At 45.0% G+C, this 27,204-nt stretch overlaps 3 protein-coding genes, 1 long non-coding RNA gene and 1 pseudogene across 6 annotated transcripts; 2 read left to right on the plus strand and 3 right to left on the minus strand.

The window, feature by feature from the left end:
- Nucleotides 1–1,258: 1,258 nt before the first annotated feature.
- LOC100284784 (uncharacterized) lies at nt 1,259–2,548 on the minus strand. Its single transcript, NM_001157679.2, has 3 exons — nt 2,222–2,548; nt 1,766–2,098; nt 1,259–1,676 (listed from the first exon to the last, which is right to left on the minus strand). The coding sequence occupies exons 1-3, from the start codon at nt 2,402–2,404 to the stop codon at nt 1,416–1,418; spliced, it is 777 nt and encodes a 258-aa protein (NP_001151151.2). The 5' UTR covers nt 2,405–2,548; the 3' UTR covers nt 1,259–1,415.
- Nucleotides 2,549–5,828: 3,280 nt separating this feature from the next.
- On the minus strand, nt 5,829–10,840 carry LOC103627393 (uncharacterized). Of its 2 annotated transcripts, XR_553586.3 has the most exons (4): nt 10,470–10,840; nt 9,208–9,280; nt 7,849–8,920; nt 5,829–7,730 (listed from the first exon to the last, which is right to left on the minus strand). It is a non-coding gene; the product is annotated as an uncharacterized lncRNA (long non-coding RNA). The 2 variants fall into 2 exon arrangements; XR_553585.4 differs by having other exon boundaries at nt 9,208–10,840.
- Nucleotides 10,841–10,844: 4 nt separating this feature from the next.
- LOC103628745 (uncharacterized) lies at nt 10,845–14,186 on the plus strand (annotated as a pseudogene).
- A 1,059-nt stretch (nt 14,187–15,245) lies between these two features.
- On the plus strand, nt 15,246–20,873 carry LOC100304267 (Eukaryotic translation initiation factor eIF2A family protein). The gene is made up of 13 exons (NM_001165710.1): nt 15,246–15,431; nt 15,517–15,877; nt 16,493–16,679; nt 16,777–17,011; nt 17,081–17,149; nt 17,252–17,353; nt 19,032–19,072; nt 19,276–19,409; nt 19,491–19,554; nt 19,673–19,769; nt 19,844–19,962; nt 20,441–20,466; nt 20,554–20,873. The coding sequence occupies exons 1-13, from the start codon at nt 15,398–15,400 to the stop codon at nt 20,654–20,656; spliced, it is 1,572 nt and encodes a 523-aa protein (NP_001159182.1). The 5' UTR covers nt 15,246–15,397; the 3' UTR covers nt 20,657–20,873.
- Nucleotides 20,874–21,354: 481 nt separating this feature from the next.
- Nucleotides 21,355–26,609, minus strand: LOC100193033 (uncharacterized). Of its 2 annotated transcripts, none has more exons than XM_008682869.3 (4): nt 26,337–26,609; nt 25,396–25,663; nt 22,224–22,460; nt 21,355–21,895 (listed from the first exon to the last, which is right to left on the minus strand). In XM_008682869.3, exons 2-4 carry the CDS (start codon nt 25,627–25,629, stop codon nt 21,620–21,622), a joined length of 747 nt encoding a protein of 248 aa, XP_008681091.1. In that variant the 5' UTR covers nt 25,630–25,663; nt 26,337–26,609; the 3' UTR covers nt 21,355–21,619. The 2 variants fall into 2 exon arrangements, with proteins under 2 accessions (XP_008681091.1, NP_001131673.1); NM_001138201.1 differs by having other exon boundaries at nt 21,368–21,895; nt 26,033–26,513.
- Nucleotides 26,610–27,204: the final 595 nt, after the last annotated feature.

Raw genomic sequence — 27,204 nt, forward strand, 5'->3', positions numbered from 1 at the left:
GTCAATCGATCCAATTCTCAACTGGAGCAGTGAACAGGGAGAGAGGAGAAGGAATATTGCGTATACAGATTTCCAAACCAGGAGATCGAACTCCCATTATAAGGAGCCGAGCAGGAGGTGGTCGCGCAAGGAGAGGACGAAAGCTTCGGCCGAGCAGCCACTGAAAACGGAGAGGCCGTTCAGAGCCGCCTCCGCCGCCCAGCTCTGTCCTCTCTTCCTTGCCTCTCCCAAGATACGGCACCTTGGTCTAGGGTTTAGTATTTCCCGGCTGGGTTGCTCGACTGTAAGGCCTTGTAGCGGCCCAGCCCGGCAGACCCCTTTCTCCTCTTTTTTTATTTTTTTTAAATAAAGGGAAAAACCCCAATTAACAGCAACGATTGGGTGACGTGGCTGGTACACCGGACTGTCCGATACGTCCGTCGACAGACAGTCTCCCCAACGGCCACTTTGGTGGTTGGGGCTATAAATACCCCCAACCACCACACTTCAAGGCATCCAAGTTTTCAGCCATTGTATTCAATACAAGAGCTCTAGACTTCACTCCAAGACACAAACAAGAGATCAAATCCTCTCCCAAGTCCGGAATCACTCCAAACATTTAGTGATTAGTGTGAGAGAGATATTTGTGTTCATTTGAGTTCTTGTCGCTTGGATCGCTTTTCTTCTTCCCCATTCTTGTTCTCAACACCTTTGTAATCAACGCAAGAGACACCAAGTTGTGGTGGTCCTTGTGAGGGGTCTAAGTGACCCGTTGATTAAGGAGAAAAGCTCACTCGGTCTAGGTGACCGTTTGAGAGAGGGAAAGGGTCCACCTCAACGAGGAGTAGGTTTACAAGAACCGAACCTCGGTAAAATAAATCACCATGTCATCCGCTTTCATTTGCTTGTGATTTGTTTTCGCCCTCTCTTTCGGACTCGATTATAATTCTAACGTTAACCCCGACTTGTAGTGTGTGCTTAAGTTTATCATTTTTAGATTCCGTCTATTCACCCCTCTCTAGGTAACTTTCACATAACAAATTAAAATCCATTTCAAATCCTAACCAATCCCTTCCAATTCGTGGAAGGCAAGCCCTAACTTTGCTGGCTTCCAATGGTATCTGGGGCAGTTGGCAAACATTGGGGATTCTTATTCTGTGTTGGTGAGCCTACCGAAAAATACCTTATCTCAGCTAATTCACTTGTGGTCTCTGTAAGTAGAAGTGTCAGCAAAATCAGACAAATGTTCTGTTAAAAACATCAGTGTCTCAGACTGGTATTAGCATAGCAACAAAAGTGGCTTAATAGATGTTCAGAATTGAGCGACACTACAGTCAAAGATGCACAACACTTGACACTAGCTTGTACACAGTAAAATTCTTCTCTGGTACACCGTACACATCAGGAGACGAAACAAAACTCCTGCGCTCTCTTATTTAACCAAGATCAGGGACTATGAGGTAATCCTCGTCGTCGGTGACCTCGATCCGGGCCTTCTTGCTCTGGCGAACCCCAGCGCCGCCGCCGGCGGCGGCTTTGGCCGGCCTGTAGTACGCCGCGTCGTTCGCCGCCTGGTATCCGAAAAGCTCCGGCACCTCCGCCAACGTCCTGCTGGCTTTGGGCGCCTGCTCGTGGAAGAGGTCGATGTCGGCGAACCACTCCAGCTCCTTGAACCCGAGCGTCGGCTCCTTGTGCAGCTGCAAAACACATAAAACAGAGCAAGAACGTGAGACGGGATCCGGTGGGTGCACGCGGACATGGACCGGAGCTTGCGCTATCGTCTTGCCTTGTCGCTGGACTCGTAGTCGGAGAACTGCAGGAGCTCGTCGACGGCCCAGCCCTGCGGCAGGAACTGCGGCGGCGAGGGCACCTGCTGCACCGCGGCGGAGACGGCGGCGTGCGGTGGCTCGATGGTGGCCTTGGGCGGGGCGTGGTGGTCGGAGTCGTGGGCGTCGCAGGCGTCGCTGCAGGCGGAAGCCGAGGCGAGGCCGACGCGGATGCCGGTGGCCAGGTAGCGCTGGTGGTTCCCGGAGAGCGTGCCCGGGACGTGGATGGGCTCGTCGCAGTCCTGGCAGAAGAGCGCCCGGTCCTCCACGCAGAAGATGAACGCCGCTTTCTCCTGCGACCGCGAAGCAAGGTTAGCTTGCTTGCGCCGTACGTCGTGCGTGTAGCGCATCTGCGCATGCCGCCGCCGCATGCGCTGGTTAGCTAAATACTAGCTAGTGCGTGACGACGTACGTACCTGGCAGACGTCGCAGCGCGGGAGCTTGGCGGAGAGCGCCTCGAGCGGGAGGCGCTGGTGCTTGCTCGCGAGCTTGTTGGCGGCGTGGATCTCGACGTCGCAGCGCGCGCACAGCGCGGCCTCGTCGGCGCAGCACACCACCGTGGCAGCCGCGCCCTCGCACGCGTCGCACTGGATCTTCATGGCCGCTCCACTTCTCGGTCTCTACTCCCAGCTCGCCAACACCCAGCCAACAACAACCAGGGAGGCGAGAACGAAGAGGATAACGCCACTGATGACTGTGGTGGAGGAAGAAGTGGACGGCAAGGGAGGGGAGGCCGGGAGGGGAGATCCAGCGGGGGCGAGTGGTGCATATAAGTCGCCTGCGCGAGCACGCAACTCGAGCAATCAGTGAGCTGCCGGGCGAGCTTGTGGTGGAGGACTCGCCGGGGAGACTTGTGGCCAGGGGCTCCCGGTTCGTCTCCCTCTGTGTACTGTAGCTACGCCGGGAGCATGCTTGGACGCGCTGATTTTGATCTGATGTGATCTGCTGACTCGGCGGGACGGGATCACAACCGTACTAGTGTTATTTTTTAACGAAAAAAAAAATCTCAAACAACCCATGGCCGTAGGAGCTTTGCTCTCAGTTCTCTGCCATGTGCCCTAATTGTGCATATAGTCTGCAGTACTGGATTCTTTTTTTAAGAAACTGGTTAGCGTAATCAAGATGTGTATCTGCTAGATCACTTTTAAAATTTGCTGTAACATACTCTTTTCCCTTTTAAGGAAAAAAAGTACATCGCGGCTATAGTACTGCCATACTGCCATGCGGCATGTGTTATTATTAAATCAATGCTATTATTAAATTAATGCGTAGCATGCGTGACCGTGCTGTGCATTTCTGATTTCTTGTCCTCTGAACCGTTCTCGAATATTTGAACTAAATCATGATAAATATTTCTGCTGCTGATGCTGTCATATGCCGATATGCGTGATCGTGTATTTCTTTATCTTCTCTCCGTACGTATCACTCAACTATTCCTCAGCTGTTCGTGAACTTGCATTTGTTTCTTAGCAGATATTCATTAGTTTAGACAACAAAACACCCCTGTCAACGTGAGAAAAAAGAGCTCAGTGGGCAGTGGCCCAGTCGTTCCGCTCGGGAAAGGCCATGAGCACATCGCCAATCGCCATTCTTCAATGCCAAGTTGCTCTTAGCTTGTGGATGGAATTTTTTCGCGAGGATCCGCTGGAGATGTTAATTCGGTAGTAGTAAAGGCCGGCAATGTGCCACATCGTCGCTGTGCATATTTTATTGCCACATCAGTGGCTCACTTAGGTTATTTCTAGTGCGTTATATCATCAAAGGATACTGTATCTCTCTCGTTATTAATTTAATGCCACATCGACTATAAAACTATTTATGTACGATACTGTCTATTAACTGATATTTGGTTTACGGAAATGGTAACCGATAACGATAAACCATATTTATTTAAGTCCAATCGTAATCAGATATCACACTAGAAATCGATGACGTCCTATTCAATCTTGTTCCCGCTAGTAATCGAGTGTGAATTATTACCGTTGCCATTTACATTGCATTTTGTGAACCAAACGATATTTCAAAACAAGTATGTTTATAGAGGAGGATACATGGTAGATGGTACGTACAAACACATTGTATTCCTGTTCCATAGAGATAGATGACATATTGTTAGGCTGTCAGCAATCTTAACTACCTCCTATTTCAAACTCAACTTTGTGAGCAGGGCAATTGGGCACAAAATGTTTTGCACGATTATAATATATGGTATGTTGAGCACAGTCTTACTATACTACGCTCCCAAAATTTAGGTTGTGGATTCTCCCTGAACCAAGTCTTCATATTGAATAGATATATATGTTAGGGATAGGAGTAAGTAGGATAGTTAGGTTGGCATCAAATAAATACATTATGAAAATATATGTCGTGACATATCTAATTATATTAATTGCTTGTCGTAAATATTAAATTTTATAAATGTAATTTAATTTAAAATAATTTGACTTAGGACAAGTCTAAAGGTTAGTTTATCATAGGACAAAGATAATACGTGCACTTATGGATAAGAAATATTTACATACAAAACAGATCTTAACTCTGAATTTCTCTTACAGTATATTTACCGATTTTTAACCTTTTTTGAAAAGTATACACATTTAGACATTTGGAGGTTTTATTTTTATTCTTCGGACCCTAGCCTTGGTGTCGAGTTGTGCGACTCGGAGCTACCGTGGAGGTTTGTGTTGACCTAGCATCAATCTCGACCTGTGGATCTTAACATCGAGCTTGGTGTCAGGGATCTTTGTGCCAAGGTTCGTGACAAAGCCTCCACCTCAAGCCATCATACTTCTACTGCACAACCATGTCTTTCTAGAGGTCCAACACATTTAGAGTGGCAGAATGGCATTAGCTACTAAGTGACTACGACTTTAAGACAATGTTGTGTGTCTAAACGGTTCGACTTCATTGAGCCAACTATGATTGTAGGTTCTTCAATTACATAGGTATGCATATATTTTATATTCTAGACTTGGCGTTGGCGTTATGGGTTAAATCGCTGAGATAACATGTCGCGATGCCATAACTCAGTGTGGGTCTGTGGCTAGCTATATGGCTTGGAGCCAGCATGGATACATCATGCCGGACTTTGGCGTCCGATGTCGAGCTCCTTGACAAGGGGGCCATGCGACATTTGTTCCCCCTCTCTTTCTCTCCATTGTTTAATAAGGTTAGAGCATCTCCAAGAGACACTCCATTTTCGACTCTCTATATGACACTCTATTTAACTCTTCATAAAGATTACATTCTATATGTAGCATCTCACTCCAACAGACTCTCTATTTAGTTTGGCTAGTCAGCGGCTAGCCAAATTTGGCTAGAGAGGGAGCCAATTTGAAGAGGCGGATAGCTTGGCAAGTTGGATGACTAGTCTATTGGAGAGTTATTTTGCTATTGAGTAGCCAAAATTTGGCTTGCTGAGCCATTTGACTAATCTCTTGGAGATGCTCAGATTTAGGATTTGATCGAAAAAAAGTTTGTGACACCAAACTTAATCTATAATTTTGATTTAAGAAACAAGGAAAGGAGCGCGTTGTCATCTTCCGTATGAAAAAAATCATTGAACGTCCTTTCATGCATCAATCATGACTAGGTGCATGCCCGTGCGTTGCTACGGAGTCAACATATAATAGTAAGATACGTTGAAATGCAGAAGCATTATGATAAAATACATTGATATGCAAAAACACTAATTGTTATTCTACACTTTTGTTGGCATCACTAAAAGTGGATGTTTACATACACACTAAGAGTGGATGTTTACATACATTAAAAGATATAGTTAGGTATGTAAACATCTACTATTAGTGATGCCAACAGAAGTGCATACTAACAATTAGTATTTTGTATATAAATATTTTTATCATATTGATTTCATAATAATGCACCGTCATATACATATACCTAGTAGATGGAATAATAGATGGAATAAGGATGGAAGAATCAATAAAAACCAATTAATGTTTTGTATATCAATGTATTTTATCATATTGATTTCGTGATAACGCACCGACATATACCTAGTAGATGGAATAAGGATGGAAGAATCAATAAAACATTGAACACAATTCACGGGTACAAACTTAACTCATTCCACACAAGTCATTAAAATAGTATGAGCTTTCTTCCAGTTGCCACACTGAATAAATTTATTTCCTGAAACTTACATGACAGAAACATAGAATGACCAGCAGAAGCTATCATATTTGTTGTTGCAATAGTGGATTGAGGTTGCACTGCTCCTGTGGAGACTGCATAGGCTGTTGAAGGTGTAGGAATTGCTGCTTCAGATAACCACCAGACTGGAAGGAAGCAGCGACAGTAACCACTGCTTGATACTGAATTATTGATTGAGAGCAGGATATATCTGGTTTTGCTAACATGGATCATGGTCATTGCTAAGGATGGATGGAGTCTCTGTTGTCCTTAGGATCCTATACCAGGTGGCTAGAAGTTCAAAGAATGAAAGATCCCTTCGATAGTAACTCCTCTCAGCCACATCAAACAATTACAATAAATAAAGACATAATAATGAGTATTGTCCATATAAACAATTCGATTTAGATAGAGTATATTCTCATTCTCGGATGGAGTGGGTAGGAGCAGTGCAGCAACAACACAAGTGATACTGAAGGAAGATGCCTTAATAAAAGTTGATTGGATCCGTCCTGATGTCTTAATATCTCAAATTTAACAACAAGTTACTCAGATAGTGTTAGTTCTATGAAAATAGAAAAATTAAATGTGAAACATGCACCTGTCAATTATCAGTATAGCTAGTAAGTCTATCAGATATTGTGTCAATGCCATTAAGCTCCAGAATAGTATATTTATTCCTTCCATGTTAAAGAGGAATATTGCTTCAGCATATTAATGGATTATGCAGTAAGGTATTCATCATAGTAAGTTCTAAATATTTCACAAGAAGCATGTATGTTGACAACCTTAAGGTGAACACGACATTATTGCAAGTTAATTTGTTGTCATGGTACACGAATGAATGAACCAGAATCACAAATGCTATTGGGGACAACACAAGAGCTTGGTGATGATGCAACAGAGTCTTAAACAAATAATTGAAAAAAATGCAACAAACATGCAAATGGATATTTGAGAGCAGCTTTATTTGTTGAAATGAGTTTTTTTTTCCAAATTTATTTGCTCCTTAAAGCTGGGCACAACTTTAGCAGCCAAAGCAAGCAAAAAAGGTAGACCTGGTGCTAGAGGATCCTACACGAATGAGGTCTAGGGAAGTAAAAAAACCAAGGCAAGCCATCCTCCCACACATGCGGAGAGGCTGCTTCGAATACTCAACCTGCACGAGGCATGTCCTTCTCAACTAAAGCAAGCAAGCAAGGAATTTTTTATGGTGTGACATGCTATCTAGTCACCAACCTCTGATCAAGGTCTGGTTAATGGACATCAGGGGCCATATAAAACTACAGATTGTCTCTAACACAGGATAGAAGCTATGCATGTGAACTTCCCCTAGCATGCAGTTGTATCAGTAACAAAATGCCTTTCTAGGGTGTAAAAATCATATTAAAGTTGAAAAATACTTAGGTTAAATTTCAATAGAGCATATGCAAAAGTGTTCACATGTACCTTCAGTAATAAGAAGAATTGACACATGAGTGACATCAAATGCCCTAGAGAATCCAACTCTCTGCTTGCAAACAAATGATAGATACAAGTGATAAAGGAATTCAATATATAATGTGGGGTCTAAAAAGTAATGATCCCAAGTTGCCCAGACAAGTTTAGCAATTATTCCCAAGTTGAGATCATCATAATAAGTCCTAACACAAATGGGCATCTATAATACCTAGGCATGCTTGAACTGGATAATTCTATAATCCATATAGGAAACCAACAATATGTCGGTACCTGAAAGATCGTAGCAGCATAGTACAGTTGACCACTAACCTACATATACAAATAAGCCAGGATAAGTTGAAAACCATTAATATTTATTTTAGAGAAAAGAACGATATGTTACTGAAAGCACAAGAACATATTATAATTTAAAGATAGAAGAGATCACCAGGTGAAAGAAGACCAAACCACATCCAACTAACATTCTGCTCTTCTCATCGAAGCTAGCTTGCTTCTCTTGATCAATATACAACAACAGCGGACAGATCAAGCCATGTTTTTATGGATAATTCTATCACATATTTCATCTCTATATAGCGAAAGAAGAGCAGAATACACTCAAGTTAGATTTAATTATCCAAATAATTTGTATGCATGCATATGTAGGGATACATATGCATGAAAAAGACATATTATATAAAAATATGTGAAATCGTTCAAACATAAGGGCCATGTGCTCATGCTCATGTGGTATTTACAGACCACAAAACAAAGGGTAATCTAAATGCAAAAGAAAAAAGAATGAACAGATGCATTTTGAAAGAAAGTTGTTGATCCTAGCAGCTCTCAGGTGTGTTAATCTGTCATTTACTACCAATCTGAAAAAAAAGAAGTAAATGAGTTACACCAAAAACAAATAAATAGTTGGCACTTACGATAGGTACATAGTGATCCTGGTATCTCCAAAGGGCAAGCATAAAATGTAGTTGGTTTATACAAGAAAATAGGTCTATCTCCAAGTAAATTAGTTTACAATACAAAATTACGAAGTCATGCAAAATGCAGAAAACAAACAAATAAAAACTGATGCCCCACCGCATGGATATAGCTCAATGAAATCAGAAGTCAATTTCTTGTTAGGTCCTCAGGGACCCAACCCACCATATGGGCGTGATCTCTGGTAGCTTGAACTTTTCTTTTTTTTAAAAAAAAGGAAACACTTTGCAGCTTGTCGGTGCATCCAGGATTCTAGAACCATGTGAACTCTGAATAAGCAATGGATGGTTGGTTGAATGCTGAAAGGCATGGCGCATAAGCAATGGATGGTTGGTTGAATGCTGAAAGGCATGGCGTTGACATTTTATGAGGTGGCTCATTCAACACAACGCATTGGGGAGATGAACTGAGGTCATAATGGGCTAATGCAGTGTCATATACTTGCTTAGTGGCAGATTAGTTGCTATATGCATGATCAAAAGACTCATGATAGTAGCAGCGATCTTGGTCATCTTCCCTGTGTCCTGTCAAAAGATTACATCAGCAGAAGACAGTGATTGAAAAAAGAAGCATTAAATATAGAGCATCCTTGGCATTCAATTAATCACACAATTACGGAGATATTGATACTTAATGCAATTTAGAAATCAAAAGATAAATCAACTGGATTTTTTCTTAACCAGTCAATGAAAAATGTACCACGCTAAATCAAACTAAATAGCATTGCCCCATTGCTTGACCTATATGACAGATTGATACAGACAAATAAAAAAGAGATGAGCGCGTTTGACTTATGATAGAGAGAACAAACCTCAGGAGCAAGAGTAGTTGCCGTAGGAGCTGATGACGCAGGCATATTTACGCCAACAACATTACCAGGGAATCTGCAACAAGCGACATGTGTTAATCTACGACACTTATAAATTTGCAAACAGTTAAATAAATCAACCAACTGCACCTACAAATTTGCAATCAATGAAATAAATCAAATATTGAGGCTACAGCCGCAGAGACGGCCTCGTACCACCAGGCAGCATTAGGAAACTCAGTGCTAGATTTCGACGGCACCGCGACAAAGACCTTAATATCATCCTTAGTAATCGCAACACTGCGCAGGCAGCAGCACAAGAACTATAAGGAAACACAACCTGATCGACATCACTGCGGTTGTAGTTTAGCCTCGCCCATCTCGCCACACCTGTCGTACATGCTGGCGAGAGAGATGGACATGAACACATTGTTGCAGAGACCGTCTAGCCTCCCAAAACAACCAAGGCGATCGTGATGGCAAACGTGAACTCGTCAATGACCCTGGCCCATGCCCGGGCAAACGTTGCCAGGGAGAAGGTCGAGAGGAAGCGGACGCCAAATCAACCTCCGAGCCGTCGGTCGCCTTGATCAAATCCTCGGACGAGGTCCCCATAGTTGGACAGCCTGTGGCCTTCAGAGAGACTTCGTCGGAGATCCTCTCGAAGCCGGATAAGGGGATAGCATGGAGGAGGCGATGGTGACCTCGGCCTACAACACAACGAGGGAGCGCCCGGTGAGGGGTCGGCTATGGCTCGCGTTGAGGAGGGGGCGACTACGGAGGGAGGAGTGAGAGCTAGCGCTAGGGTTGCTCGCGCGGGTTTGACGATCGGGAGGGGGCGGGGAGATACAGACGGTGATCTCGTCTCCTCGTGTGGGGCGCCGGGGAGTTCTCCCCCAACAGCCGATCTGCGCACCGGGCTGGGGGCGCAAAGAGCTTCTTCACCGACGACATCCTCGTGGGACAAGGATCTGGCCGCCAGGGGCGATGACGGGGATGACGGGGTTGTGGGCTGCCAGATTATCGTCGACCTGGGGCGATGTCGGTGCGATGACGACAATTTGGAGGTCGCGCGCTGTCGACACTGTCGAGGCCACACGACGAAGGGAAGGAGCCGTGGTAGGAAGCCCTCGACCATGGCAGGATTTGGGCGCCGCGGGGAGAGGTCTCGCGCTGTCGAGGGCTCGATTCGGGGGCCGCGAACATCTGATCTGGAGAAATTACCTACTCTATATGCCACTGCTAACATGAATTAGTAAAATTACCACTCCCCACGTTCCCCGCCTGCTTCCTCCAGGCCCCGGCTAGATCCGCGCGCCCCGCGGGGAAGAGGGCCTCCTCTCCTCCTCCTCCCTTGGCTCGCGCTATGGTCGAGGAGGCAGAGGCCGGTGCCGGCAGGCGGGGAGGTAGGTAGCAGCTTGCGGTTGCGGGAGGGAAGCTGCGCGCGCTAGGCTGCCATGGCGGTGGAGAAGACGCTGCTCGGCGCGAGTGCGGGGAGGACCGTGCTGGTCACGGGCGGGGCGGGCTACATCGGTAGCGCCGGGCGTCGGGGATCGCGAGCGGGACTGGGTAGCGCCGGGCGGGGGCTGCGCCGTGGATGGCGAGCGGGACTGGGGTGGGGGGCGAAAATCCTGGCGTTCATGGGCGGGCGGGGTAGAGAGGCGGGGGCAGTCTACACTCCTCTCTTAATAGTTAGTAGAGAAGAGATATTAAACATAAGAAAGAAGGGGAAGAAACCCCGGAGCCACCAGCAGTTGAAGCAGCGAACCAGTGACCGCCCGTTCTCACGTTTGGGAATTGAGGTCGACGGCCGCCGCTGGGGTTGTTGCACTCGCTCGCACTGCACCTACACGTACACGTACACGCACACGCACGCTCAGGCAGTCAGGCTGGCTTTCCGTCTGAACTGGCGGTGGGGGGATGCTTCATGCTCGTGGCCTAGGGCGCCTGGCGTGTCCCTTTCGCCGCGCCGCGCCGCGACAGTACAGCGCATTGATGGACAGAGGTTGACACGGAGATGGGCGCCGCCGCGAGGCTCCGACTGCGGCGAGAAACGCTCATCCGGGCGCGATGCGTTGCGTTGGGGCTGTGACTTGGCGTCTTGGTTGGACAGGAGCCATGAAAAAGCGAACGCCTTTTTCCGCTGCGCTGCTGTGTTCAGTCCGTCATCGCGCATTTCAGATAAAATGCTCGATGGGCTGACGTGGAGCGTAGGCTGTTTTTTTCCCTCTTCAGGAGAAGCAAGCAATAGTGTTTTCTTGATGACCTTTTCTCTTCCTGTGATATACTGGTATATTATTACCAGAAGGGCCAGAAAAGTCTACATGCAACTATATGCAGGAATCCAGGAAGGAACAGAGGGCTAGTCCGCTAGTATCTGTTGATAAAAGCCTAAAAGGTGTGCGGTTGGAGACCAACAGCTCAGCGACTGATACAGTGGGCTTTGCAAGCGGCGGCGGTAAATGGACGTGCAACTTTGCAAGTGCGGAAGAAAGCTGGGTTGGTGGACAGTGGACTTTGCGGCGCAAGACCTCGACCGGAATAGCGTCGCACTCTTTCGTTTCCTGCTGATGATGCGCCTTTTGTTCTTTTTTCTTTCTTTCTTTCTTTCTTTCTTCTTTTTATTCCTCCAACGAAAGTACGAAACGATCCTTCTGTTTTCCGGCGGCTTCATCAGTCCCACCTTGCAAACCCCGTTTCAAAGCGTATATCGGTATATGGCGTGTTTTTTGGTTCCTAAACCAGGTTTATAGTAGAACGGAACATCTAGTACATCAAAGTAGTTTCGTTAAATAAGACTTCGAGTACTTCCACTGAACCAAACTAGTCTACTTTCGACAAGTCTAAAGGAGAATGGAATATCTTGCAAGCGCCAGCATATTTGTCTAGAGATAGATTTTTGATTAAAACCAGAGAGAACTTAAAATTTAGAAAAGGCAAAGTATTATATGATTATATCTGGATTTGCTATATGACACCAGGTGTTTCTCATCAGAGTTATTAAAACTTGAAGGGGTTTCACGCGCCCTCCGCATTCCACGGAGGCATAGCCACCACCCGGCCAACGCGTGTCAGGAGCGCGGACGCAAGCTCTTCCTTCAATCCAGTTGTGAGCCTGTGACGGGTGTTGTATTCTCTATCCTCCTCCATCCTGTACTACTCGGCTACTCCCTCCGATGACACCGCCCGCCTCGCTGCAAATCCCATCTTTCTGCTCACCGTCGGCCTGACCAGCCTCGCCTCCTCCCTCTGCCTCTCCTTCCCTCGTCCCGTCGTCGCAGCGCGCAGCTCTGCCGGCTCTGATTTGGCTCTTCCGGCTGCCGTGACGTACCTCTATCGGTTCCCACACAAACCTTTTCGACTGAGCGCCGCCTCCACGGTGCCGCTGCAAGGGCCTCCTCTTCCTCCGCGACCACACGTCGCCCACTCCGTCTCCAATGTGGCTGCCTGACCCCCTGCGCCCTGGGTATTCCTCCCCTTGCCTCCCATGTCTTCCCCCTCTTGCCATTGTATGGTGACGAGAAATTCCAAGTTTCCATGAAACTTCCTGCTGTGCTCAAGTAAACACAAAGTCAAAAGGTGCGGTGATGCATTTTATTAGACTTGGAGAGTATTCGGCCCCAATCATCGTCAGGCCTGCTGTTCTCAAATAACTAAGCGTCCTTGTTAGCCTGTCCATAGCTAACACCCTAGGAAGCATTCATGCATCTAAAAATCTCTCATGGTGAAGTCATGTGCACCTGCAACATTTATTCACTCTTCTGCATCCTGGCAAGCTTTACTTGTCTTTTTTATTTCTGTGACTGCAGTAGTGCAGTTCGTGCTGTAGATGCTGGAGGCCAAGGTCAGTGTCCTCATTTCTCCTGTGGTGATCTTGGCAACATATCCAACCCTTTCCGTAGGCCAGGTGACCCAGAAGAGTGCGGTGTAAAAGCATACGAGCTGGTCTGTAGCAACGGCAAGGCTACAATCCGCATCAACACGGGGACATTTTGTCACCAGCATCGACTATATCAATCATTCCTTCTGGGTTGTGGACGCCAATTTGGATATGCACAACAGCTGCCCTCTTCCTCGCTGGGATCCGTTACTTGCAATATGCATGTCGGATACGGGTCCGTATACAAGGGCCTACTACTCGCAGCAGGCAATATGTATGTTGCCGTCAAGATGCTGGGCAACTCCAACTGCAATGGGGGCGAGTTCATTCTCCACCATCGGTAGGATTCACCACATCAATGTGGTTCGCCTTGTGGGCTTCTGTGCAGAGGAAATGAGGAGGGCACTGGTCTGTGAGTACATATTCTCGGCCGAAAGAAGTTTTTCTTGGGATATGCTCAACGAGATTGCTTTGGGCATTGCAAGGGGAATCAACTACATACCTGCATCTAGGGTGCGACATACAGATCCTTCACTTTGACATCAAGCCACACAACATTCTTTTGGACAGCAATTTTGTCCCAAAGGTTTCTGACTTTGGCCTTGCCAAGTTGTACCCTAGAGACAAGAGCTTTGTGCCAGCAAGCGCCATGCGGGGAACTATTGGGTACATAGCTCCTGAAATGATATCTCGTAGCTTTGGTGCCATATCAAGCAAATCTGATGTTTATAGTTTTGGTATGCTACTGCTCGACATGGCAGGAGGGTGAAGGAATGCAGCCAACTCAAGCCGAGCATAGTACCCGGCCTAGGTTTATGACCGTCTAGCGGAACAAGAAGCTGGCGAGATTTCTGTTGCGGCAGACATGCATGAGTTGGAGAGGAAACTGTGCATCGCTGGGCTACGCTGCATTCAAATGAAGCCGCAGGATCGTCCGACCATGGGCGAGATCATAGAGATGCTCGAGTGTGGCACTCATGGCCTGGGCCTGCAAATGCCTTCTAGGCCATTCTTCTGTGAAGATGATGATCCTAATATGCCTGCAGCAGATTCTTACCATTTCTCATCGGAGCTTACTGCAATATCTGAGGAAGATGGTTGAAGAAATATTACTTGTCTTTATGCATTTAGATGAAGCCACAGGATCGTCCAATAATGAGTCAAGTCGTAGGGATGCTTCAGTGATCATATGGTTCATATAGATTCTTACCATTTCTCCTCAAACATTGATGCTAGATTAGAGAATTTTATAGCGCCCGATAGGGCGCTGCTAATTCTAGTCTCATTTATGACTGATTTTTTTCTCGGTCAATTTTCACACTATTCTTTAGCTCAATGTTCGCCGCCTGATCCGTTCGCTCTTCTCCACGTCCGTTGAGATTGAGCTTCTTCGACGAATTAGGCTAGAGATTTAGAAATTTAGTGCTAGTTTGAGAACCCTATTTTTTCAAATAATTTTCATTTTTCGAAGTAAGATTAGTTCATTTTTTCTTGTAAAAATAAAAAATATTTTGGAAAAATATGGTTCCCAAACTAGTTAGAGGAGGAAAAAAATATAGGGAAAGAAGGTAGCCACGACGGTCGATGGGCAGAGCCGCAGAGCTAAAGGATAACCACTTGAACAAGGAGCCAAGGAGGGATAGTATGGGAACCCGGTTTGCTACTTGGCTCGCGGCAACATGTTTGGTGGCTCACATGAAGCACCGGGTGTGGTTCGAGCGCTATAGGCGAAGACGGACCATTGATATTTGTTCTCTTTCTTGCTTTTTTAGCATTCGGTACCGTTTCGTTTTCATAATCCGTTTTTAGGGATTTTAGTAGTAGCTATGTTTCAATTTTAAGGATATTTTATCTCCAGGTATTTTTTTCTTACTACTTTAGAGAAATCGCTCTCTCTTATTGTGATGACTATTTTCTCTTGCCTTTTAGATACATTGTTTTTTCTTATTTTAGGATTTAGGATTTCTTTTCTCTTCCTAGATGGCCCACTAGAATGAATCCCAACTTGCAATTTCAGGAAGGTTTTGGGTGGGCTGACCAGTCAGCTAAAATGGGCCAGATCGTACGGAACCCAGACTATTAAAGTAGCCCATGTCCCAGAACACGATCCATTTACACTGACAACGGCGGCCTCACGAAGCTTAGTGACTTAGTCCCACCTGTCAGCTGCAGCAGCAAGCAAATTGACAGCACCCCGCATCTCTTCTCCTGGACGCGACGCCGTCCCCAACCTCTCCGTCCCGCGCCGCCGCCGCGCGTCACTGTGCTCGCGATCTCGCCGGCGGCCCCAGAGGACTTGTCGCGTGCTCGGCCATGGCATCGCCACCGCCGGCCCTCGAGATCCTAGGTATCCTCACACATCCCTCTCTCTCTCTCCTCGCCGCGTTTCTCCCATAACATCTCGCGTTTGACGGAATGCGCCAACGTCGCAGTTCGCGAGCCCGACGGAGTCACGGTGTGGTCCGGACCCCCCTACCCGCCGGGCACCACCAGCCCGCCGCAGAGACTCCCCAAGACGGCGTGCAGCGCCACCTCTTTCTCCACCGACGGTGCCCGCCTGCTCGCGACGGTGGCATCGGCCTCGGCCACCGTCTACGACTGCCGCACACTCGCTGTAGTCAAGTGCTTCGAGCTCCCGGGTCTCCTCGCCGCTGCGCTATCGCCCACGGGGGCGTATCTGCAGACCTTCCAGAAGTCATCCTCGCCGCAGGAGAAGAATGTCACGGTCTGGCACGTCGACACAGCTGCCGCTCTTTACCAACACTATCAGAAGAGCATGTCTAAAACCACCTGGTTCGTGTTACTTGGGCTCTCATGACACTGATAACTTATGCTGCCTGCCTGCACTCTTTATGCTTCATTATGCTTGTAGAGATGTACTGTGGGTACATTTTGTAGCATTTAGCATCTTACTAATACTGATTTAGCAGATGAACATTTTATGGGAGATAGTGGCAGACGCTCGCTTGTTAACTACATCCAGCATATTTGTTATTGCAATAATTCGTTAAGTCAGCGATGTCATATGGTAGCTATGTTTGAACTCTTGCACAGTTGCATACACATCTATCACTGAGGTCCCTATCAAGCTGGATGATGCTTCTTTTGGGAGACTGGCAAGGAAACAAAACTGGTACTCGATTTTAAAGATATCTCCTAGCACCTGATCCTTAGTGATTGGATTGGCTACTGATTAAAAATTTTATCCTGGTTCCTGGGTTTGATATTCTGACACTTTCTGCCACCATTCTATGTGGATTCTCCTTTAGCTGCATACACGAGCTTAGGCAAAAAAGAAACCTGAGACAGTATAGGAGAAAGTATCTATAAATCTGATTTAGGCTCAATTTGCGTAAGCATGAGATGCATTTGAGTTCTTGATGCATGATATTTTGACTGAACCCGCAGGCCAATGGTTCAGTTTTCTGCGGATGAATCGGTCGCTTGCCGGATGATGCCTAATGAGATACAATTCTTTGATCCAAAAGATTTTGCAAAAGGAATTTTGTATAGGATAAGAATGCCTGGCATAGCTACGATGAAGCTAGCAACTGCACCAGGATCTCATGTTGCTGGATTCGTCCCAGAGGCTAAGGTCTGATTTGTTACATTTTATTTGGGTAATTAGACTGTGTTTCTGCAAACTAGTTTCACAAGGTTACTCATCTCTTTGTCTCTCTGGTTTCGAGTAGGGTGTTCCAGCTAGCGTTCAGATATTTTCTTGCAACAAGGATGCACAAAATCAAGTTGTTGCTCGCAGGAGCTTTTTTCGCTGTTCCACCGTTCAATTACAGTGGAACAAAGGGTCCACTGGCCTTCTAATTCTTGCTCAAGCTGACGTGGATAAAACCAATCAGAGTTACTATGGTGAAACCAAGTTGAACTACTTGACAACTGACAGGGCCTTCGAAGGAATTGTTCCACTCAGTAAGTTCTTAGGGTTTGAAAATATTTATCCTTTAATTTCTGGTATCTGACACTATAATGTATTGGCAGAAAAGGACGGGCCAGTCCACGATGTGCAGTGGTCTTCCTCTGGCTCTGAATTTGCTGTGGTTTATGGTGGTATCCTTACATTTACTGTCTTCATATGCAATGTAGAATTTCAGTGTTTAACCTTTTACGTACCATTTGTCCTTTTTTAAGTGCTCCTTAACTGTATCTCAGTTATGCCGCCCAAGGCAACAATATTCAACAAGAAGTGCAACCCTCTTGTTGAGTTTGGTGAAGGACCCTACAATACGATAAGATGGAACCCCAAAGGACGATGTATCCTCTAGAATAATTTGATCATTCAGTCTTGATGTGTGATCTTGTGTAAAAATGTGATGGGCAAATCTAGCTATTTCTATCTACAGAAGTTGGTCTAAGCCCCAATGATTTCAAGTCGCCTGGTCGAACACTGGGGCCGACCAGGCGACTAGTCGCGATTAGGCGACGACCAGGGCGATTAGTCGACCCCTAGTTGGTCCTAGTTGGTCCCTGGTCATCCTAGACCTTTTAGACTGGTATTTATACTTATATAGGTATAAACAGCAGGATATACAAAATAACAGGCAGAGGTACAAGTCACTAATCAGCAGTCGGCTTAGGATTAGAGCAGCAACAGCCATTAGTGTTTGATCACTGGTGGGAGACACAGACAGAACAGAACTACAGAGATGGGGGAGAGGGAGCAGGGGGAACCTTGAGATGACGAGCTCATCTCGTCACTGGTGCTGGAGACACTGGTGATCTGGAGTAGCCGTCGCCCACCGGTGATCTGGACTCTAGAGTTCTGAACTGGAGCTGTGGACCAGGCAAGCAGGCAGAGGGGCACATGTGACTGGAGCAGGCGAGCAGCTGCCGGTGATCGGGAGTTCGGGCAGAGGGGATCACTAGTGCTGGAGAGTGGAGACGCCGGTGATCTGGACCTCTAGAGCAGCCGCCCGGCAGAGGGATACATGCAGGGTTTAGGCAGCCTTAGGGTTTTAGCAGAGGAGAGGAGAGGCGGAACTTAATGTTCTTGTAGATGAGCGAAAACATTGGTCCTGTAGCCCAACACAAAAATACTAGCACCAACGACCAGAAACTGGAAAAACGGACGACTAATCGTCCTTATCGTCGACTAATCGGACGATCAGAACGACCAGGCTCCCTAATCGAGTCGTCCGGCTAATCGGCTGTTAACAGGCGACCAGACCGACTAATCGCGATCAATCGCGATTAGTCGGACGACTTGAAATCATTGCTAAGCCCTGCTCCCTCTGTTTCTTTCCGTAGGGCATATTAGGATCTGTATAACTCAGAAGCATTTTTTGACCAGTATTTTTTATTATGAAATGTTAGTGCTACAAAAATAACATCATATCAAAGATATGTTAAATACACATATATTGATATAATTTTTGCACACTTGACACTAAGCATGCATATAATTTGACTAATTGTTAGTTAAAGTTTAAGAAATTTGACCTTTTCAGATCCTAATACTCAGTGTAATAAGAAACGGAGGGAATATACATCTTACGATGTTTCCTCTAGAATAATTTGATCAGTCAGTCTTGATGAACTCTTGATGTGTGGTCTTGTGTAAAAATCAAAAAATGTGATGGGCATATCTAGCTGTTTCTATCTCAAAAGTTGGGCTGAACCGTGCTCCCTATGTTTCTTTCCATAGGACGTATTAGGATCTGTATAACTTTTTAAAAGCATTTTTTGACCAATATTTTTTTTATTATGAATGCTAGTGCTAAAATAAAATTATATTAAAGATATGTTAAATACACATATATTGATATAACTTTTGCACACTGAGCATGTATATAATTTGACTAATTGTTAGTTAAAGTTTAAGAAATCTGACCTTTTCAGATCCTAACACTCAGTATAATAAGAAACAGATGGAGTATACATCTTACGAAACATTTTGCTTTAACAATATCCTTGACCACATTTTCTCGACCAGTTGTTGTATTAGCAGGTTTTGGCAATTTGCCTGGTGATATGGTATATTTCTACGCCAAACAAATTTTCAGCATTGTTCTTCACCTTGAAAATTTATAAATATTGCCTAGTTCATTTGCTTAACTTTTGAGTTTGGTAATAGAAAAAAACATAGACAAACTACAAAAGCAAACATGCCTTAATACCTGCAAGCATCTAAAATAGTTGCATTGTATGTTGTAGCTCACATGGTGTTTTCTGCCCAGGCATTCTGGGATTATTCAGAAAAAAAATTGGTAGCGAAAACAAAGGCAGAATGTTCTGTCACAAGTGAATGGTCCCCTGATGGTCGTCATTTTATGACTGCTACAACAGCTCCGAGGCTTCAAATAGACAATTGGTATGTTTACTGCATATTTGGCAATTGACATATTAATGAACATAGTTAAATGCTCTTAACTGAATGGAACTGTTATTGCAGTATAAAAATATTTGACCACAACGGATCTCTGCAGTTTAAGAAGATGTTTGAAAGGCTGTATCAGGTATCGCCTCAACATTGTTTTTATCATCTTTTGTTCCTGAAGTGCAGTAACATGCTGAAATTTATAGATAAATTTGCATCCTCACTCTATATTTCTGATTATTTTTTGAATCACTCAGGCTGATTGGAAACCTGAAGCAGCTGAAAGATTCACTGACATTGCTGACCTGACAACATCCTTGAGTACCTTAAAGATTGAAGAAACAAAAAAACAAGGTTTTGATATTCTCGTAGATTCCAAGTCAATCTGTTCTGATCAATTGATATCTTTCATTGACTTCCTTTTATAGTTTCAGCACAAGGTTCCAAGTCAGCACAAACATCAAGCAAGGCCCCTGCAATTACAGCGCCAAAACCTACAGCATACCGCCCACCTCATGCTAAGGGTTCTGCAGAACTTCAGGACAAGGTACAAGCTTCTATCCAATAACCCCACTATGGTTCTGTTCCAGAACTAGGGTGTTCGGTCTTTGGTTCAGAGGAATGGAATGTGAAACTGGATGATTTGGTCTATTACCATGCAATCGCTCCTTGTCATTGTGCCACAACAAAAACAACAACAAAGCATGTTACTCCAAGCAAGTTGAGCTAGATGGTTGGATTTTTACGTTGATGTGGCAGACCTATCACCACCCTCCTTTTACCAGGGATTGTGACTGGCTATGCTGAAAGTGAAAGTTGAAACAACACGTGCTAGATCTTGTCAGTATGAATAAAATAAAAGAATAATGTTTCTCATACTTAATAAATCATATGCTGGCATTTACCCGGGATTGTAGTTTGCTGTGCTCAGCTTATTCTATTAGTTATTGTTCCATCTGGTCGGAGAAAATTCTCATTGTTTGACAGTATAGAGTTGACTTATCATGTCTGTTGGTGCATTGCAGCTCTTTGGTGGACTAGCTCCTGCTGGGTGAGTTTCACATTCTTCATTCACCTTTTCTTGTGTCTTTTTGTTACACATCGACAGATAAACCCACTGACCTTAACAATGTGACAGGGGGGAGATGAGCAAAAATGCATTGCGAAACAAGAAGCGCAGAGAGAAACAGAAGGAAAAGAAAGCTGCTGAAGCGTCAGGCTCTCCTGCTGATGAAAGTTGATCTGTGCCGGATTACTTTCAGCATTGCCAACCACCGAGTATAACAGCGACAAATGATTTCTTTCAATCTGGGGAAACGGCCATGCACCGATTCACGTTTACAATATGAAACTTTTTGGTAGTTTGGTGCAGACACTCGGTTATTTTTTCAGAACTATACTGAGTTTGTATAACCATAGCGAAGAAACATAAAAAGTGAGCTATTTCATATTTTCATGAACTCTCTTGTTCTGTCGATGGATTGGTGTTTACTGTGCTAGCAATATCGCTATTGAAAGGACAATAGTTTCATGGCCTCATGGGCATGATAGGTCGTGCAAAAATTTCCTACAAAACATAATACTACATTGTTACATTTGCACGGCTAGTGTAACTTTGAAGTCCTAATATCCTAACAACAAAAATGTATGGCAGGGCAACTTGCTAGCTAGCTGAGGGCTGAGGCTTGTGGTGGTGGCAATAGATCTGCAGTCCTCAACAAACATGTACATAGAAAGGCCGACTTAGGGGGTGTTTGGTTTGAGGAATCATTTCATCCAAAATGTGGTGGTGCATCATGAGTCCATTCCTCAAATTTGGTGGGATGACCTTATTACTCATATTAGTACTAACTAAATAACTATAAGGAATAAGGTGATGATGGATCAACTCAATCCATTCCACAAACCAAACAAAAAAGTGAGGAGTGAGAAGACGATGGACTAGATCATTCCTCAAACCAAACAGCTTATTAATAAACAATTCCACACCCGACTTGGCAGGTTAGAGTCTCAAAACGAGGTTCTATCAACTGCAAAATTGCCAACAATTCAGCGACTTTCTACATACTCCTAAGAAACCAGTGGCAAATATCCGATAAATAACAAAAAAAAAAAACCTGCCCCAGGTGACAGCCTGACAGGCGACCTTGCTCCAATCACAGCCAAGTATGCATTCTGCAATGGGTCGGGGGGTACTCCATCAACTAAGACTCCTGAGCATGGGGACGCCAGTTTCCCCTGCAAAGGTCCTCCACAAAATGCACAAATTTCTGAGGCTGTTGCCACCATGCAGGTTTTGACACAGCTGGTCTCTCATATTGGTCGTCTTCTGAGCCTGCCTTCTGCATGAAGCTCTCCGAGAAGTTGCGCCACCTTTGCATGGCACGCTTCAGTCGGGCAGTCCTCTTACCGGTGACGAGATATCTGGTGTAGTCCCTGGCAAGACGGTAAAGCTCCTCCCCTCTGATTATGTGGATGTACTGCATCATTAGAAAAACACAGTGATTTAGCAGGCATCCTGGGGGTTAATGCTTGTCACTACGATAAAAACAGATGCATATATTTGAATTTCGTAAGATCTGGCAATAACCAAACTGTAAGGTAATTCAAACCATAAAAGGAGCCTATAATCATTTTTTTACCTAAGTGTCACATGTACAAGCAAAAAATTCTAAGGGCATGAAGTCTATTGATACTATTCTGTCTATTCATAGCAATGATGTTTCAAAAGTCTATGATGCCCAGTGCTAACTTATCAAATAAGTATTCCAGTAAATGCAGAAGAAACAAGAAAAACAAAACAATTACCACAAGTATGAAAGCAACAGTGGCTAAGATAACTTGCACTACTTCATCCAATGTTTCCTTGAACGATTCATCATCTGGGCCACCAGAACCACCACTGCCTCCACGGCGATTCCCATTCCCTCTGCCTCCACCAGACGCTTGTTCTCTCAGTTTAGCCACCTGCTCCTTCAGTAAGTCTTGTATGGAACGGGGCTTTTTTGCATCAGCCACAGCTTTCTTCAAAGATTCCATCAAAGGCTGGAACAAAGCAACATTAACGTTCACCAACCTGTTAAGAAACGTAAGTGCACTTTGCTAGAAGGACCAAATGTATGCAAATGTTTTGGGGACAGAGACCTTTCCTATATACTTGGTTTCTTGACCAAGCCAGCTATTCCTAATTATCCTTGATCTGTGTTTAAATTCGATATGGTAGCCTAACTACTCCCTCGTTTCAGGTTTGTCCTAAGTCATACATTCCTAACTTTGACCAACAAATCTAAAACATAGTTTTAAATAGTTGAGACAAACTCAGCAGATCATGACTTCCAAAAAACAAGAGAAGTAAACCACGGCCTTGTTCGGTTGCATGGGGATTGGAGAGGATTGAGGGGATTAAATCCCTTTCTATTCAAAATTGAATAGGAAGGGATTTAAACCCCTCCAATCCACCTCTAGCCGAACAAGCCTAAAGGAGTATGACAAAAATCTGAAGCAAGACAAGAGTAAGTTTGCTTTGATCCACCAAAAATATTTTACACTAGTTCAATTTAACAAATATCTAAGCGCACAGTACGCGCGTATAGCACTTGCAAATAAAAGTATCACTCTAACTATGTTTCCTTAATTCAACAATGTCAAATGTAGTGGTGAGAGCTCTCACTGAATCACCAGGTCACAGATTCGAAGCAGCCTCTCCCCATTTGTGGGGTGAGAGGAAAAGATTTCCTCGGTTTATCCCTTTCTCAGAGCCCAACAATGTCAAGTGCACTGGTGGCATTCATAATTTTTGGCACCGACGAACTGTCAACTTTGTTTAATTTCAATACACTGTGACACATGGATACATGGGGTGGGGCAGAATATCCTGTATCAGATATGTATAAGATAAAGACACGCAGGATACCTTGGATACGTATCAGAAACTTATCAGAATAAAAAATAAATTCAATAAATCACGATACAGCGGGCAGATACGTATCAGGGCAGACTGCTGATACAGCCCAGTCCAGTTAACCCCCGAACCCCCTTTGCCTCATCCGCTCAACACATAACACGGTCACCTCTGCACCAGTGTTTACAAGTCGTCCGACTAATCGCGATTAGTCGGGCTGGTCGCCTGGAAGAGGGCGATTAGGAGGACGACGCGATTAGGGTTTCTAGTCGTCCTAGTCGTCCGACTAGTCGTCGACCTGGGCGATTAGTCGTCTGGTCGAACACTTCCTAGTCGTTTTTGGTCGTTGCAGTTTTGGTACTGGGCTTCACTCTAGTTTTTGGCCCATCTACAGTAGCCTGCCCCCTCCAAAAATCCTCCTAGCCGCCAGGACCCCTCCCAGACGCCAGAAACCCAGCAGAACCGTTCCCAGCCGCCAGAAACCCTACTCCTCTCCTCTGTCCTCTTCTCTGGTTTCTGTCGACGTCTCTGCTCCAGCCTCCAAGTGCTCCAGCCGTCCAGCGGCGTCCAGTACTCCAGTGCTCCGGCGTCTGTCAGCTAGTCAAGAATTGAAGATGAGCTCGTCATCTGAAGGCAGCACTTGCTCTCCCTTCTCTGATTATCTCCCAGTCTCCCTTCCCTTTCCCTCTATTACCTGGACGAAGATGGTGCTGCTGCTGCTGCATTTTGTTTGGATGCTGATCTGCTCTAGGTAGCAGCCAGCAGGTAATGCAGTACTTTTTACTAAATTACTGCAAGTAATTATGCCAATTTTACTTTCAGTTTGGACTTTGGATGGATCCAATTTTACACTTTTACTGAATTACTGCTAGTCTGCTACTAACTATGCCTATATTATTGCAGAAATGCAGTGTTCATATAGTTAATATATAGTTATATACATATACATATGTCCTTAAATCTATAGGACGACTAACGGACGACCAGAGGTCGACCAGGACCGATTAGGTCGACTAATCGTCGCCCTAATCGCGATTAGTCGCCTGGTCGCCCCTCTCACTCGACCAGCTGGTCGCCCGACTTGTAAACATTGACCTGCACAAGCTTCGATACAGCACAAACGAGCACCACCACCCACCGGCTGCCAGCCCTGCGCTCCACCAAGTTGGCAAGCAACGCTGCTCCACACTGTGAAGAAGACCCACCATGTTTGCATCAAAGCATGCGAAGGCCACAAGCGCAGAACGGATGAGGGCCCTGCCCACCGGCCACCGGCCTCCACCATGACGACAATGCACCTCCACCATGACGACAATGCACCTCCACCATGACTGTGTTTGCACTGTTGCAGTATGCACAGGCGCGATTCAGTAGAGTCAATGACTTCCAGTTCCAGTGGCCTTCCCTTCCAAATCACTATCTGGTTTTGTCCTTCAGTTCTTGAGCTTTTGGTTGATTTTCCTTGTTCTCTCTCTTGATCTAGTGTTGTCTGTTCCCATCACTTTTCCCAGACACAAGTAGATGGCATGACCCAACAAATTCATGTAGTACTAGTTCCCCTGTGCTAGTAATTTATTTACACCAGGGGTCGTACATTAATTCTATGTTTTTATGTGTGATTTATGATCTTTATTAGTAAAAAAAATAGTGAATGGAGATGCACAGCTTTCTTTTCATTAATTGAAAAACTGGAAAAGAACAAAACACCAATATTGTGGGCAATTTCAATGCTCCTTTTTGCTGCTATTGTTTCCAGAACTCTAATATGCCTTATCATTATGTTTATTTGTATTTCAAAAATACTGAAATGTATCGGCGTATCGTTTTTTTTATAGTGCCGGATCCACATATCCATGTCTGCCCAATACCGACACCCATATCCATATCCGTGTTGTATAGTTATCATATACCAACTAAAATACCAAAAAATGGCCTTGGACAAAATGGTAACACTATCATTTGACATGTATTCAACACAGCCCTGGAATCATGTCAAGAAAACAACACTGCTGTGCATTTTTGCAATATAAATTTATAAGAAATATCAAGCATAAAAGTAAGGCCATAGAAGCTACTTACGTCATCAGCAGTGCCAGAGCTTCCCTTTCCACTTAAGGCACATACAGAAGTAAGCCTTTTGTGGCTAGCAGAAATGAGAACTAGCCTTGGGTACACCTTCTCTTGCAACGTGTGGAATCCGAGAGCATGTGAATATAATGGATACTGACATGTGCTTCCAAGACTTGCTATAGGTTTCTTCACAATGATCCTACTGTGAGGCTTGCAAGTAGTGGCTTGGAAGTTGCTCATCATTTCCTACTTCTTGAATAGTTAACAAGAACGAAACCTGCAGATTCACATAAAATGTAAGAATTCCAGAAATTGCGACGAAGATACCAATGCCTCAAAAGCAGTATAAAACAGGGCAGTGTTTGTGTGTGTTTTCGGAGGAGAGGGGGCATAATGTTTTTTTTTGTAAATCCAGCAGTAAGCCAGGATTAAGATAACTTCCATTAAAAAAATTCAATCAACTTTCTGTTTCAGCTATATAAGTATAACTGACAATATGTCAATATGCATGATCCAGTGTAGTTTTCTACCTCCCTCAAAACGCAAAGAAAATGAAAAAAAACAATTTATGCATCAAAGCATAAAAGTTTTCTGAGAATCTGTTGGTAAGCTGAGCAATAACCAGGTTAAATGCAATGTAGCCAACCTCGGCAGGAACCATATGAACTTCAATCCTTCGTGTTCATGCGCTACCAGTACGAGGGAACCTTGTTCTGTATGATATAGGGTTCCAAAAAAACGGCACTAAGCGCACGCTTCAGCGCGTTGAAGCGCTAAGAGGTCGGGTAACGCTTCGCTTTGGGGCATAAGCGCTCCCAAAGCGGCGCGACCGCCTTGGTGGAGCAGCGGCTGCTGGCTCCCACCGCCCTCAGGCCGCGCGCGGCGCCGCCACCGGGACCGGGCGCCGTTGTCGATACACCGGAGGCGGGAAGAGAGAAAGAGGCACGCACGCAGGGTCACCGGCCGGTGTGCGGAGGAACGGATGCGAGGGCGCGAGTCGACTAGCGAGAGGCGGGAGGGGAAGCCGCTGACGCCGTCGCTGAGAGCCCGAGCCCGAGCCTGAGCGCCGCCGCCGCCGCCGTCGCCTGCGTGCCGAGCGCGAGTAAGGGAAGGAACGGAAGATGGAGCGCCGGCGCTGTGAGGACGACGAAGATGGGGGAGATAAGAAAACTGGAGCAGTGAAAACTGAAAAGGTTAGGGGTATTTGGGTAAACAAACGTGTGGCTCTGGTTGTCTGGAGGAACGTGTTTGTGCTGAATTAAAGGGCTTTTAGATGGGCTATCAACTAACATTATCTCTAAGGAACTCTTTATTTATCTCTCCGGAAAAATTAAATTCTATATATAACATCTTATTCCAACAAAATCTTTAACACCAAAGTTATTTTGGCTGGACGGAGTGGCTAGCCAAATTTGGCTAGCGATGGAGTCAATTTAGAGAGCAGGATAATTTGAGAGTTAGACAACTTATTTGTTGGAGACCTATTTTACTATTAATTAGCCAAAAATTAGTTTGACAAGCTATTTTACTAGTCTCTTAGAGATGCTATAATAAAAGTTTGTACTGGTTTTCTCTTTTTCTTTTTTCTTTTTCTTTCTAACATTTTTCTGACAGATCATCACATAATTCAATGTATGCTAGATGCTTTGAGTTTCGTGTTGGTGATGTATTGCAATGTTACATCGTGTTCATCAGTTCTCTCATATGGTCGTCCAAAACATTGTTTTGCACTGTAGACTACACCGTTCGTAGAGTGGAGTTAAATATGGGTGTGAAAATGGTTAAACTACTGGAGATAGCCTTAGTAACTTCTATTAA

Source organism: Zea mays, chromosome 5 (genome assembly GCF_902167145.1).
Source record: "Zea mays cultivar B73 chromosome 5, Zm-B73-REFERENCE-NAM-5.0, whole genome shotgun sequence".
Taxonomy (NCBI): domain Eukaryota; kingdom Viridiplantae; phylum Streptophyta; class Magnoliopsida; order Poales; family Poaceae; genus Zea; species Zea mays.